Genomic DNA, 14,483 nt, shown 5'->3' with positions numbered 1-14,483 from the left:
TCAAAGCCCGGGACTTCTGCAACGCAACAAGAGATTTATGTCCATGGAAATACGATATGTACCAGAGTTATATGGAAGTAACGGAGATAGCAGATATGTACAAACATAGTGGGCCCTGGTGCAGCGGCTGAGTGCTGAACACGACTAAAAATATAGTCCAAGCTGAGTGAAAAGCGAAGCCAACCAACACCAGGGCGGATTCAGAGCTGTGAGTAGCTGTTGGAGCGAGGCGGCGTGCGAAGTGATGTTGGCAGAAGATAACGATAGTTACATGTAGTTAGTTGACTAGTTACCTAGGTAGGCAGTTACATCATCCTATATAACTCGCCTCAGCCGCCGAACTCAATCGCATCCTGTCAACCACGCAGCAGAAAAAAAAAATGGCATCTCTGGTCCAAGAAGTCGACTCTCTCGACATCCAAGTCATCATCGACAATGAGCTCGACCCCATCTCGCCCGCAGCCCCGGACACCGTGCAGATGACCGGCGGATCAATGGGCCATGTTGCCATGTCTGCACCCCGTCTGCAGCCCGGCTCTCGCGGCGACGCAGTCAAGGAGCTGCGCATGGATCATCTGTGCTGTTCGGCACATGGATTGTCTATTATGGTAGTACGTCTCCCACCTCTCTTTTTTTTTTTTCTTCTTTCTCTTTCTGTGCTTCAAATTTGTAAAGGGGAAAAAAGTGGCTTACTTCCATCGGCGGGGAACAGACGGCAACTCGCGGGGATGTCAAGCGTACAGTCCTCTTTGACACCGGCCCTGAAGAGGATGTCTGGGAAAGAAATGCAAATCGACTCAAAGCAGACGTGGCGCAGGTTGATTTGATTATGCTGTCTCACTGGCATCGGGATCATTCCGGTATCTATCGATCTCTAGTTGTCCCTCGTCTTACTACCACTACTACTACTACTACTACTACTAACAAAACGGTACAGGAGGCATGTTAAAAGCCATCAAGACGATCAATCAAGCAAAGCAGGACAAAGCTGGGAAGGGAGGCAACGTGACTGTAGACTTGCACCCGTCTCGTCCAGACTATCGCGGCTTCTTGATGGGTGACAAGATTATTTCTCTGGAAGCCGACCCGTGTTTCGAGGAAATCACCGACCTTGGAGCAACACTGAGCCTAAACGACGAGGCTCATACCGTTCTCGAGGACATGTTTCTCATCTCCGGCGAGATCCCGCGAGAGACCTCATATGAGCACGGCGTGAAATTCGGCATGCGATATGACAAGGCCGACGGAGACTGGTTTTCTGACGAGAAGATTGCCGATGAGCGGTTTTTGGCGTGCAACTTGAAAGGTATCTACATTTCAGTATCTCTCTCTACAGCAGGAAGCCCAAAACTGACGAGACACCCAACAGGAAAAGGCATAGTCCTCTTCACGGGCTGCAGCCACGCAGGCGTTGTCAACACCTCCAGACATGCTCTCAAGCTCCTAAACAACGGCGGCGAGACGAAAGTGCCCCTTCACGCCGTTGTCGGCGGATACCATCTAGCCACGCCGCACGACTCCAAGCAGATAGAGCCCACAGTCAAGGATCTCAAGACCCTCGACCCAGCCGTGTTGATGCCGGGACATTGTACTGGGTGGCGCGCGAAGTTCGCGATTGAGCAGCATATGCCCGGCCGCCTTGTGCCGTGCACTGTTGGGACGAAGTGTGTTTTCTAGGCATTTTTCTTTTCCGCCGTGTATTCATGTATGTAGTTATTCACCAAGCTCAAGTAACCAATTAGTTAACTTGAGTTGTAGTTAGAGGAGTAAACAGGCCGGAGTTAAGCGGGCGGCTCTCCGGCAGGCCAAACCGCCCGGCGCGGCGTGGGAGAGCAGTCAACATCTCCGACTTTAACTTTTACTTCTTCTTCTCCTTCTCGTACAACGCCTTGGCCGCCCTCCCCCAGCGGCACATGGCATCCGTTCTTCTTTTGTCACCTTTCTCCTTCGCTTAGAGTATAGGTATTTGAAAAGACAACCCGCCATGGCCGCTGCCCCGGCCCGCGCGCCCTCGCTGTGGCGCTTCGCTCGCTGCCCCCGCCAGCCAACCTTCACGCAGCTTCGCCAACGCAGATTCGTGCATCCTCACGAATTCAGACCCCTGGTGCCTCCCTCACCGAGCTCACTGGGCAAAGCAACGCCCGCAAAGACATACCCGCGCACGCGGAAATGGCTCCGGCGCCTTTTCTACGTCTCGCTCGCCACCGGCGCCATCTTCGTCGTTGACAGGCAGTTCTATGCCTCGTCGCTCACACGCACCACGCGCACCTTCGGGCTGGGCTTACTGGTTGCCGTGGACTACAAGATAAATTTTCGCCCCAATCCTCCCTTCGCCGCCTCCATTGCAGCCGTCCATCAGCGCAACGCAGAGCGTCTCTCGGACCTCTTACGTCACAATGGCGGATTGTACCTCAAGATCGGACAGGCTATTGCAATGCAGTCCGCCATACTCCCGCCTGAGTTCCAGAAGATGTTCTCCCGCATGTTTGACGACGCGCCTCAGAATAGCTGGAAGGATGTCGAGAAAGTCATCAAGGAAGATTTTGGGAAGTCCGTGGAAGATGTCTTTGGCGTTTCGTTTACGGGCGATCCCACCAAGGGTGTGATGGAGAGGAAAGCCAGGGCGAGCGCGAGTGTTGCGCAGGTGCATTGGGCTCGTTTGGCGGATGGCCGGGAAGTTGCTATCAAGATTCAGAAGAGAGAAATCGCGGCACAGGTCGAGTGGGATTTGTGGGCTTTCAAGTGAGTTGTGTTCTTGCAGGTGCGTATAGAGTCTATGCTAACCACAAAAAAAATCAGAATTGTCTCGTATATCTATAGCAAGTGGTTCGATATTCCATTCTACAATTTGGTCCCGTTTGTCAGCGAACGACTGTTCCTCGAGACCGACTTTGAGAACGAAGCGAAAAACGGCGAGCAGATGGCCGAGTTTGTGGCAAATGAGCCACGGTTACGAAACAGAGTCTATATCCCTAAAGTGTATCACGAACTCAGCTCAAAGCGAGTGATGACCGCGGAGTGGATTGAAGGCGTCCGTCTATGGGATAAGGAGGCCCTCACTCGTCCATGGAAAGGCGGTTGGCATGAGGGCAGCCCAGGGTCGCACGGTACACCATTGGACCCTCCAGATAAAAAACTTCCAAGCCGCGAAGAACTTGCTAGGAAAAGCGTTGCTTCACTGAAAATCAAACCCGAACGTACGCACTGGAAGGGCTGGAAGGAGAGGGGGGGCCTTGGCCTCTCTTTGAAGGACGTGATGACAACCATGGTAGACCTGTTTTCCGCTCAGATGTTCCTCTGGGGCTGGGTGCATTGCGACCCTCATCCTGGCAACATCTTTGTCAGGCGGAAGCCCAATGGCAAGCCGGAAATAGTTCTCATCGATCATGGCCTCTATATCCAGATGACTCCCAAGTTCAGACGCCAATACGCGACTTTCTGGAAAGCGCTCTTGACGTTAGACAATAAAACCTTGAAGGACGTCGTTGGCCAGTGGGGTGTCAATAATCCAGACATCTTTGCGTCCGCGACCTTAATGCGACCCTACCGGGGCGGCAATCTATCGACACAAAAGGGCCTTGAAAAGCTGTCTAAAGAAGAGCGACAAAACCGGAGCTACGAGATGCAACAAGCCGCGCGAAAGGCCATCCGGGAGATTCTCGGCGACGAGACTAAATGGCCCCGAGAGCTGATTTTCATTGGACGTAACCTGAGAATCGTACAGGGGAATAACCAGTTCCTGGGCTCGCCCGTCAACCGTCTCAAGATTACCGCGACGTGGGCATCGCGTGCTCTTGCGGAGTCGCCAGATATGCCTCTGTCAGAGAGGATTCGCAATTATGCAGGACATGTAGTGTTCCGCCTCGTCTTGTTTACGTCGGATGTGGTCTTTTATTTCACCAAGATTCGACAGATGCTAGGCCTGGGCGGCGGTATGGAGGATGATATTGAGAAGCAAATGAAGGTTATGGCGAAGGATATGGGTGTGGAATTAGATCAGGATCTTTTCCAGGGATGAAGATCATTTTCCTCCTCGGATTAAATGTATTCTATTCTATTCTATCTGTCGGTCATGTTATTAGAAGTTTGACCTGTGTATTATAGTCCCTACTCGGATGAAAAGCTATAGACATTGCATCTTTTTCACTAGATATTCTGTCTTTCACTTTAACAAGTACAAAGCGCCTTAGAAATACTAGCAACATCTTCAGCCTCCACAATTGCCCAGCACGCCTGACTCGCAGCGTGCACACCATCCCCTAAAACGGACGAGCACTGATCTATAAACTTCGCCTCCAGCGCCTCATCACCCATCGGAACCTCCAAGCTACCCACAGCATGCAAAACATGGCTCTGAAGAACCTCCCCATCATTCATCGTCAGGACAACACGAGCTTCATCCGCCGCAAGACTGCTATCAGCCGTGCCCCGAATTCGATCCCGAGTGGCAATCACCTCTGGATCCTGCACAACCGCATCCTCATACTGCGCCGGAGTTCCCTTTCCATACAAAAGCCCAATAGCGCCTCCATGATAGAAGCTGAATTTCCCCTCCAGCCCATCCCTCGGTTTCGCCTTTCCGGTCAACTCGAGCACTAGCGGGTGCACCGTAGCATGCACCGATTGGATATCACCAACCGCCAACCCCCGCGCCTCCAACTCGACATGCAGCCTAGAACATGCGTCGATCACCGGGTGAATCACAATACCGCAGGGAAACGGCTTGAAACTATTCCGCAGAATCTCCCACCGGCCAGTTGCAGCTCCAACGGGGAGCCCGACTCCGTGAGTCTCCTGAGCAATACCCAACCACTTGTCCATATTGGCCTGGACATCGGGCTTTGTCGCGCCGATCACATTGGCCCATCCGCGCTTGGCCTCGAGGGCCTGCAGGCTGCTCGTATACCCACCTTGCGCCATGATGGCAGCCATTAGCCCGTTTTGCGCGGCTCGGCCGGGGTGGAATGATTTGGTGTGTGCGCCGAACATCTCGCGTAGGCCGGTCACCTGTGTCGCGGCAATTCCGATGGCGTGGGATGTCTGCTGGATAGATAGGCCGAGCAGCTTGGAGACTGCGACTGCGGCACCGATGGACCCGGTGGTGGACGTGATGTGCCTATTCGTCTTAGCTAGAACTCCTTGCTCCGAAGGTAAAGAAGAAGAAGAAGAAGAAGAAGAAGAAGAAGAAGAAGAAGAAGAAGCTAACTTACCATCCAACATCATAATGCTCCGGCCACACCGACAAGCCGAGTTTGCACTCCGCCTCGATGCCCACGATCAGAGCCAGAAGGAATTCCTTGCCGGAAAACCCGCCTTTCCACTGCGCGACTGCAAGAAGGGCGCTGGCTACGGGGCCGGCCGGGTGGATGATGGTGTCGAGGTGCGTGTCGTCGTAGTCATGGACATGCGACGCAATGCCATTCAGGAGCGCGGCATGTTGAGCGTCCACAGAATATGATGTGCCCAGGAGGGATGCAGTAGGTTGTCCGAAGAAGGGTGTTAGTGTTGAGCGCTGGTTTCTTATATCAGTACATATGCTATCCATGGATTAGGTATTGGGGATATACAGCAATCGTTGCAGCTGGATGGTCACTCCCACCCACTGCACAACCAGCCCAGTTGTAGAACGTCTTTATAGCAGCACGCACAACATCCTGCGGCAGATCTGAGTAGAGCAGATTGTGAGCCCAGGAGGCGAGATGATGCGTGGCCATGTGGTATGTCTATGCAGTCTGTAGCCTTGGAACTATGTATCGAAATGTCCGTGTTGAATCGGCCAATGGAATGAGAATGTAGAGCAGCTGAGAGGGCATGTGGATATATATACACATACACACAGCAGCTAGTCCCAAGCTTCTTTAGACTAATTGACGATTATTCATTTGTTGTCGTTGTCGGCTTTGAAGCCGCTCCCCGCTATCTGGAGAAGGTCCGACTGTCGGATATTACTTTTCGCGGCGATTATCCGATGTATACAGAACTGCATATTTGCTTCAATAATATCATATATATGAGATTATATAGATGAATGAACATATAGAGTATCAACACCTACTGCGATATATATAAATGAACAAACGAAACAAAAGCATAAGGGGTATCTCGCACAGTCGTATTCGCGTTGTGTGTTCTTTTCCACGTCAAAGAGATTTTATACATGAATTTGGTGACCCGAAAAAAAATATAAAAATAAAAAGGGATAAATACCATCATAGAAAGGTCAATGATTAATAAGACATCCACTGCTCAAACCCAGCTGGTTGCCATTCCTGGCCCGGATAGGCCGTGCTAGACATGACAATCTCTTCGTCAGAGTCATCGTGAGAAACCGGCAGTTCAATCGGAACTGTGTTTTTGGTGATGACTGATCTGTTCTGATAGAAATCCGGACTTGAGTTCTGTTTCGGAGTTCGAGTCGTAAGAGAAGCAGCGGCAGCAGCAGAATCAGCGGATGGTAAGTGTGCCGCCTTAGTTCCTGGATTGCGCAGGCCTAGACCGGCATTAGTCTTCTGCGCGGTTCGATTATTGAAGAAATATGATTCGGGTTGTATCGAGTTTCGAGGGGATAGTTGTCCATTAGACAGATTGTCTGGAAGAGTAATGGGAAACGGAAGAGACTGGTCGCCAATGCGTTCCGTTTCAGTCACTGCGTTGAATTTGCCTAGGTTGTAGATTGGATCGGAGTAATTTACATTCTCGCTGTGTGCGATTGATCGTACTGGATTTGGGCGAGGGCTGCGTGACCGCATGCGCAGATCTCGCGCTCGACTGCGTGACTCCTCTATTTCAGGGTAGGCTGAGGAAGCCCTGGCTCTGCTGTTGTTGTAGGATCGACTGGGCATAGAAGTTGCTGGTTGAGTCAGGCCCCGTGGATGATATGGATATTGAGTTGGGTTCGATGAGTATTGCGCCGGCTTCGACTGATATGCGGCAGGAGGGGGATTGGCGTAATACGTATAGTAGTCCTGTTTCGAGTAGCTCTGATCCGGGGCGTAGTATCCGTTAGGCGGAGGTGGCAATGGCTTGCTCTGTTCTGGCATTGGAGGATACTGGTTGTAAGATATTGTAGAAGAAGGGACTTGCTGATAGCTTGTGGCCTGTTTATAAACCGCCGGCTGAGGATTCCGCGACGGACTAGCATGCCTCGGAGTTCTATCAACATGCTGATGAATCAGAGGTGACGGAGTATTTCGCTCAGCACGTTGCTCTCTCTCTGTCGGATTAGCACCGGGACGGTTGAAAATACCCTAAAATAAATCAGTACGACAAAAAAAGGAAGTGAATAATATCATTACACTTACACTGAATCTAGAAAATCCCCCTCTCTTGCCGTCGGGGTTCTTTTCTTTCTTCTTCTCGGCTGGCTTTGTCTCGACTTCTCGCTCCGCTGGTTGAGCATTCGCTGCTGCATCTCTGGATTTCTTGCCCATGAACTTCATCCTGTTTCGAAATTGAGTTGACAGTCTGGCGTGAGACGAATGATCCGAATCAACATCGCTACTTTGATGCAGCGGAGATGGTTCTGGGAGAAGGTCATTTCGAGACAGGGCAGCTTGCACAGCGATGCTATCACTGCTTCCAAGACTATGCTCACGTCTCCCTGAAAATATTGAGGGCGTATCACTGCCAGAGCCGGAGAGATTATCCGATACAGTTCGTGCGTGTGCGCGATTCGAGATTCTGCCATTTGCCCATAACGATCTACCCAGTCTATCTGTAACTGCGGTGGCAACATTACTTCGCTGTTGAGTTGTTTTTGGTGCTTGCAGATCTTGACCCCAACGCGTTTGACTAGAGGGTTTCGCATACTGTGGTTCGGGGGATATTGCTGTCCGTGGCAAATTTGAGCTGACTGTCGGGCTGCTTATAGATGAGACTGACGAGGCAATTGAATTACGGTTCGTGCGTAATTCTTGCAGTCGACCAATCCTTGAAGTTGTATCATGAGAAGCAGCAGCAGCAGGTTGCTGATGAATTGGTCGGTAAATTGGGGGTCTCGTAGCTTCATTTGATTGCAAAGGCTGGCTATCTCCATTCGATAGACTACGCATAGCATGATTATACGCAGGCCTCTCTTCTTCTGTTTGCTGCTTATGATCTTCTCCGTACGAGGCTTCCGGGTCAGGAAACGGCGGAGGGGGCTCATCCGGTGCGTCTTCGCCCATGGTCACAGGAATTTGAGACGGCGACAACCCAACTGCTGATTCATTAGAACCAGTGGCAGGTTTCCCACGCCCATTTTCAAGCATGGCCTCTGCAAGTGTATTGCCCTCGCCTTCGAACGAGAATCTTGAATATCGCTTTGTATCGTCTTCGTTCTTCTGCGATGCATGCTTATTCATTGCAACACGAGCCATTTTCACCACACGGATTGGTTGCTGATTTTGTCGTGGAGAACCCGTCGGTGGTCGAGGGAAGTGTTGCCATGCATCATCTTTTTCTGGATCCATTTGGTAACCAGCTTCATCTAACTTCTCTCTCAGTGCATCGTATTCGTCGTCATCCTCGTCGTCCTCGTCGGTCATATCCGATACTTGAGACCGTGTAGGTGATGATTCCCTTGGTCCAGAATAAAGCCCTTCCTCGTCAAACTTTTCTCGGATACGGTCCATCTCATCTTCGCTCATAGCTGATACCTTGGAATTGATAGAATCTCGTCGGCTATTGTATTCAACAGGGCGCAGTTTGCCGTCTTGCGGAAGTGGAGGTAATACCGGATTATTAACACTTTTATCTACTGAAGCCAATGGCTTAGGCTCTGATGGTGACACAGACTCGGTAGCAGCAGAATTGGGTATCCTGGGTGTATCTTCCGGGTTGTTGCCGTCTTCACTCAATTTCGACACCTGGCTCCGCGAATGAGATATACCACGTGTAAGAGATGGAGACAATTCCGATGAAATAACAGACGGCGAGACGGCCGGCATAGTTTGCTCCTGATCTCGAGGATTTGAATACCGATCTAAGCTAGACTCAGATGCTTGTTCCGAGTCTGCATTAAGGAAAGTATACCTTCCCAGTATACGATGACCATTATTTGGATGATGAATCGCTTTGTCCTCTTTCGAACCGTCCTCCTGGTCACTATCATAACCACCATTTGAAACTATCGCAGATGAAGATCGATTTTTTGCAGAAGCAGACTCCCCGTTTACATCATATTCATCATCTGTATTGTCAAATCTCGACATTGCCCGCCGAAGAGAGCTTGGGCTGGCTGGCTTGACCGTGGGTACTCGCTCTTCGGCGACAGACCTCAGGTTGCTTTCGAAGTCAACAGAAAAAGGTCGTGATTGTCTTGAGAAGGCGTGCTCCCCGTCAAAGGAATGCCTAAAGGGCTTACTGTCCCCCAACTTTAAAGATGGAATTCGCGGAACAGGTTGCAGAGAGTACCGAGAAGAAAGCGACAAGCTGGCGGGTTTCTTTTCAACAAATTCTAAGTCTGACAATTGAGTATCAGGCTCACTGGCCAATGCCCAACTCCGACGACGCTGACCACTGAACATGGACGACACTCCCTACAGTAGAAAACCCACATTAGAATCATATAACTAGACATTTTGTGTGTAGCTGCATGTACATATACATAGAGGACAATCGTTCCAGTGCCGACCAAAATTTCATCTACGCGCTAACATGACCAAGAAGATAAACCATAAAACATAGGAAAAGAAAACAATAAAAAAGATATAGAAGTAACTCGCCCAGAAATCCAAAAATAGCAAACATCCAAAGTATGCGGTCCAAAAAGAGATATAAAAAAAAGAAAGAAAGAAAGAAAGAAAGAAAGAAAGAAAATCAATCTACCTTATCAGCACCTCGCAATTTGCTTTTGCCTTTTGCGAATAGCCCACGTGCGGCTCCACCAGCTTTTCCACCAAGCACTCCAGCGCTATGGAGAAGATCTTTTCCTTTGAGCTCCACGTTCTGTCTGTTCATCACACCAGTAATGTGCGGACCCGATGACCGCCTGGCATGGGTAGGGCTAATTCCACCTGGCGTAGATGCATCTGAGTGAGATGTAGATGGCAAAGACAAGTTTCCAAGTGACGATAATTTCGGAAACTTGGTCTTTGGAGGCAAACCGCTAGTTGGCGTGCCCCCTGGCAGACGGCCATTTGCTCGAATTAGGTCTGCGTGTTCAGGGAGAGATTCACTGGAGCGGCGAATCCAGTCCGACAGGCCGCTTTCAATCGCAGCAAACTGCTCACGTGTTTCGTTGAATACCCGGATTTTTTCGCTGGAAGAGGGAATCTCCAAAATCTTACGGAACGCAGGTAGTGATGATTCATCAACACGTGGTTGCAATGGCTGAGTTTGCGGTGGTGCATAGTCGTCTTCTGACTCAGTAAGCGCCGAGACTTGCGGTTCTGCTACAGGAGGGACGTAGCTTAGTTCACCCTGGGACTTTTCATCCCGTTCCTCGAGATTGTCGACAGTTTCCTTTTCTACGTCAGGCGAAGACTGCCGAATGGGTAGAGCGGTCTCGGCTCCGAGCGTATTTTCAGCAGAACTTTGATTTGATATAGATAGCGGAACGCTGATTGTGTTTTCAGAAGTCACTGTCTCCGCACCTGATATGGGTTGTACAGGCTGGCTAGGCACAACTGGTGCTGGCGGTTCCTCAAGAACGTCCTCTACATCCGAGTCATCAGAAGCTTCCCATGAAAACCTCTTCTTCAACGTGTGACGCGGCTTAGATACGGATTGCCCGGACGTGGGATCATTGGGATTGATAGCTGTTTCCTGATTTGCTGTCGGATTCGAGGGTTCTGCGGGTGGGGCGGTAGGCCGGAGTTGAAGTGGGTTCGTCGGAGGGATGCTTTGCTGATCATTCCAGTAGCTGTCGTATTCACTGGGCAAATACGTGCTTTGCCTAGCTTGAGAGTTATATTCCCCATATTCACCATTCTGAGCTTCTGCCTGAGCATCAAGGGCGGAGACATGTTCACTACTGAAAGACCGCATGATCTCTTTTCGCAAACGATCGCTCTCCAAGTCCTGAGGAGAAGTTTCTGTACTCAGTGAAGGCACAATTTGTGGGATATTTTGTGCATGCTCTTCGGGGATCTGTAGCGGCGTCGGCCCGCGCGAAATGATCTCCTCACTTGACTTGATTCCATTCTCCCTTGAGGTAGGCTCTAGTTCTGAACGACCGACAGTTGCATGAACACTCGACAAAGGACGAGGAGTGGCTTCCCCAGGCACGACCATTGACTCAGCGTACTCGTGATCTGGTGTAGTCAGACTTTCCCGAGGTGATGATAGAGATGCTTCAGTTGATTGGCTTTCTTCAGGATGGGTAACTATTGGTATCCTATCCGGCCCATTTCCTGGAGATGGAATACTTAAATCTCGCCGGTGACCAGGTTTGAAATTCAAAGGTGGCTCCTGTGCAGATGCTTCCGCCATGGGATCTTCTGTAATGGTAGGCGTCTTGTCAGTCTCGGACTTCCACGGGCCGACGATTGGACTAATGATAGACGTGCTATCACTGTTTGAACGACTGAAGTTTCCGGCAGTAGAGCTCGGCGTCTCTGGCACATCAAATGCTTGATGTACAACAGAGGTGAAGCCCAGAGATGGGTTATGATGCAGAGACGAACCTTGATCTACCACTTGAGCCTCCGAAGCATGGGAAGATTGTGCAGGGTTACTCGTACCACCCAAGAAGTCTTCTCCGAAGCCGGATAGCCTCTTTACTTCGGGTATTATCAATGGCGATGCCGATCGCGCAGTCTCTTCTGAATGTTGAGATGGCGTATTCTGATGATCGTATTCGTCGACTATAGGAGCAGGAGCGGAAGCCGGAGCAACTTCTGAAGAAGCCGGATTTGTAGCAGTTGATCCTTGAATACTACCATTGCCCTCTTGCATTTGTTTGCATATATCTGCAGGTCGAACAAACGTAGGCGACTGTGTACGCGGAGACTCGACGCTCTGGTTTAAGATATTTGTAGGCGACTGAGAAGGTACCGCACTTGGGGCTGGTCCGGAGTATAATGGTTGATGCGCCGTAGAAGATGGGAGGCGAGATGTGCTTGGAAGCGGGGGAACTTCTTCCTCTTCTTCTAGTTCGTCCTCCTCGTCGTCATCATCACCCCAGTCGTCTCCGTCGTAGGAATACGATTTGGCGGCAACCCATTTCTTCGTCTTTTTGCGATTGATATCGGTTTTGAAAGAGACCGGTTGATTCCCTGTACTTCCATTGCCGGGATATCTGCAATGTGACAGCACGTCAGTAGGCAGCGACGATAGAGTGTGAACATCTACAAACATACGCTGGACGATAGGGTCCCGACATTATGGACTCAACCGGGAGAAACTATGCGCGACAACGACAACGACGAGCGCCTTGTGCTGTCGTTTAGATGAACATAGTAAAAATATGGGGGGAAGAGAAAAGGGCGTATGATAGTTGGCAGCGAGTGAAACAAGTCAGACAACTGCAACGAACGTGCAGATCCAAAGCTCCACTTGTGCGCAAGTGCATACAACACAGCCGGGCTGGCCAATTTGGCATGAAAATAAGAACAATGAATGCACACCGAGTATATGATGAGCGCGACGATTGAAGACCGGGGGGGCAGGCAATGATCGAGAGTAAATACAAAAGAATCGTCTCCCCTTTTTGTTTTTCGCAGGAAGAGAAGCAAGCACGACCTGAGGAAGTCGCCACTACCGACCGGTGGTTGGCTAGGCTGTAACCGGATTAGTGCAATATTTGTGTTTGCCTCATTTCTCAGGCTGCCAATTGTCCTACCGTATCTAGCTGCAAAACAACACAACAAACCATTGTTCCCCTCAGTGAGTGGTATGGCTGTTTATTATATATATGATACTCTGTAAGAAGTACGTCTTATGATACACAGTATCTGCGGTGAACTCATAGTTACACCTTTCTCGTCCCAAAATGGCTGATGACCAATGCCTGCAGCGTTTATTTATCTGTCTATATCTTTCCAACTACCGGTCCCTACCCAGGCGCTCCTCGTTATCCTCTTTGAGCTCGTAAGCCGGCCGAAAGCGGGATGGGTCATTCTCAACTGCAAGTGCAGGATTCGGTTGCGTATCACCAACCCCTCCAAGAGACGTGAAGCCTCGGTCATATAAAGGGCAGTATTCCAGGTCGAGATATCGAATAAACTGTAGACATGTCAGCGAAACCACCGTTCATAATGCACCTTCCTATCCATCAATCATTGAATGACGACCGCAACGGCTGGATAACTTACTGCCCAGATCTCCGCGTAGTGCCAGTCCTGGTAAGAGAAGATTAGCCGAGAAGCATACTCCAAGACCGGATGAAATCGCAATACTCACAATAACTGGGTGTATTCGCATGAACTGAGGCCAATCTTTGTCTGTATAATCGAAATGCGTAAGATGGCCGCCGTTCGGGTCTACGCGTCTCGTGCCAATCCAAATGGCTTTAATATTCGGCTTCTCGTCTAGATATGCATCGAGCGCGGGCCGCATGGGAAGGACATAACGTGAAAGCTCGAGGAAATATTCTCTGGCGGAAGTCGCAACAAACTCCTCGACCTCCGGGAATGAGTCGTACGGAATGATAAATATAGATTGGAGATGTTCTGGGAAACGCGAAAAAGTTGATGTTGAAGAAGGCAAGCAAGCCAGGATCAAAACCAGTAAGACCAGGCAATCCTTGCCGCCATTATATGAAAGCGATAACTCGTCGGGTCTGGATTTTGTGAGGTCAGGGTGTTGTTGTTAGCCCATGCGCAGCTATCTCGGTTGATGCACATACCGGTATCGCTTAAATGACTCCTCTATAACTTCTAAAGAAATCCGGACCTGCTTTTGGAGATTCTGTAACAGCTCATCATTCGTCTGTAGTTGTAGTAAGTCGACAACCTTGCGCCGCAGTTCGACGGCTACTTGTTCTAGAGTGCGGGGTGGTGCGTCGGACGCGGAGGATGGCTTCGCGGTACCATTGACTCGCGACCCAGCCTGGGCAGAAGACGAGTCCTGGTTCATGGGGATAGAATAGTGAATGGGCAAATGGCCATGGGTGCTTTGAGAAGAATTGGGGCGGTTTCCTGGAAGATTCTGATAAGAGTCATAAGATTGGCGATAACCTTCTACCCCACCGTCCACGGCGTTCGGAAAGACAGCGAGAGAGAGCACAGTGGACTTTTTAATTGAAATGATGTGTTGTACTGAACTTGAAATAGACTGGTGTACATGTAAATGGTTGCTTGCCAAAAAAAAAAAAAAAAAAGAAAATTCGGGGATTGAGTTCAATCGTCAATGACGCATTGTGCTATACCCGAGCTGAGAGTCGCCAGATCAACATCGAAGTCGCTAGAAATTCAGCATTACCACTATGTAATATAATAATATGAAATATGAAGGACTTTACTTAGCGGACTGTATAGGATCATGCTTGTGATTACATTTAATCTTATACAATTCGCGAATGTTTCTATTCAACAGCATGCTAATTAATATATACATGCGAC

At 49.8% G+C, this 14,483-nt stretch overlaps 4 protein-coding genes across 4 annotated transcripts, besides 1 other annotated feature; 1 reads left to right on the top strand and 3 right to left on the bottom strand.

The window, feature by feature from the left end:
- Window positions 1-380: 380 nt before the first annotated feature.
- On the top strand, window positions 381-4,018 carry UA08_02495 (hypothetical protein; the record flags this gene model as incomplete). The annotated part of the gene is made up of 5 exons (XM_020264543.1): window positions 381-611; window positions 686-860; window positions 938-1,664; window positions 1,963-2,742; window positions 2,800-4,018. 5 exons carry the CDS (start codon window positions 381-383, stop codon window positions 4,016-4,018), a joined length of 3,132 nt encoding a protein of 1,043 aa, XP_020122405.1.
- Window positions 3,467-3,522: a repeat region (Identified by RepeatMasker using a combination of RepBase library and repeat library created with RepeatScout).
- A 149-nt stretch (window positions 4,019-4,167) lies between the features above and the next one.
- Window positions 4,168-5,714, bottom strand: UA08_02494 (hypothetical protein; the record flags this gene model as incomplete). The annotated part of the gene is made up of 3 exons (XM_020264542.1): window positions 4,168-5,116; window positions 5,211-5,512; window positions 5,568-5,714. 3 exons carry the CDS (start codon window positions 5,712-5,714, stop codon window positions 4,168-4,170), a joined length of 1,398 nt encoding a protein of 465 aa, XP_020122404.1.
- A 513-nt stretch (window positions 5,715-6,227) lies between these two features.
- On the bottom strand, window positions 6,228-12,304 carry UA08_02493 (hypothetical protein; the record flags this gene model as incomplete). Its single annotated transcript, XM_020264541.1, has 5 exons — window positions 6,228-7,247; window positions 7,302-9,422; window positions 9,537-9,551; window positions 9,808-12,220; window positions 12,282-12,304. 5 exons carry the CDS (start codon window positions 12,302-12,304, stop codon window positions 6,228-6,230), a joined length of 5,592 nt encoding a protein of 1,863 aa, XP_020122403.1.
- Window positions 12,305-12,966: 662 nt separating this feature from the next.
- Window positions 12,967-13,998, bottom strand: UA08_02492 (hypothetical protein; the record flags this gene model as incomplete). The annotated part of the gene is made up of 4 exons (XM_020264540.1): window positions 12,967-13,146; window positions 13,236-13,262; window positions 13,324-13,702; window positions 13,769-13,998. 4 exons carry the CDS (start codon window positions 13,996-13,998, stop codon window positions 12,967-12,969), a joined length of 816 nt encoding a protein of 271 aa, XP_020122402.1.
- Window positions 13,999-14,483: the final 485 nt, after the last annotated feature.

The sequence above is a fragment of the Talaromyces atroroseus genome (genome assembly GCF_001907595.1).
Source record: "Talaromyces atroroseus strain IBT 11181 chromosome Unknown scaffold_2, whole genome shotgun sequence".
NCBI lineage: Eukaryota > Fungi > Ascomycota > Eurotiomycetes > Eurotiales > Trichocomaceae > Talaromyces > Talaromyces atroroseus.
Note: the sequence above shows the minus strand (reverse complement) of the source record. Positions and strands in the feature narration are given on the sequence as shown.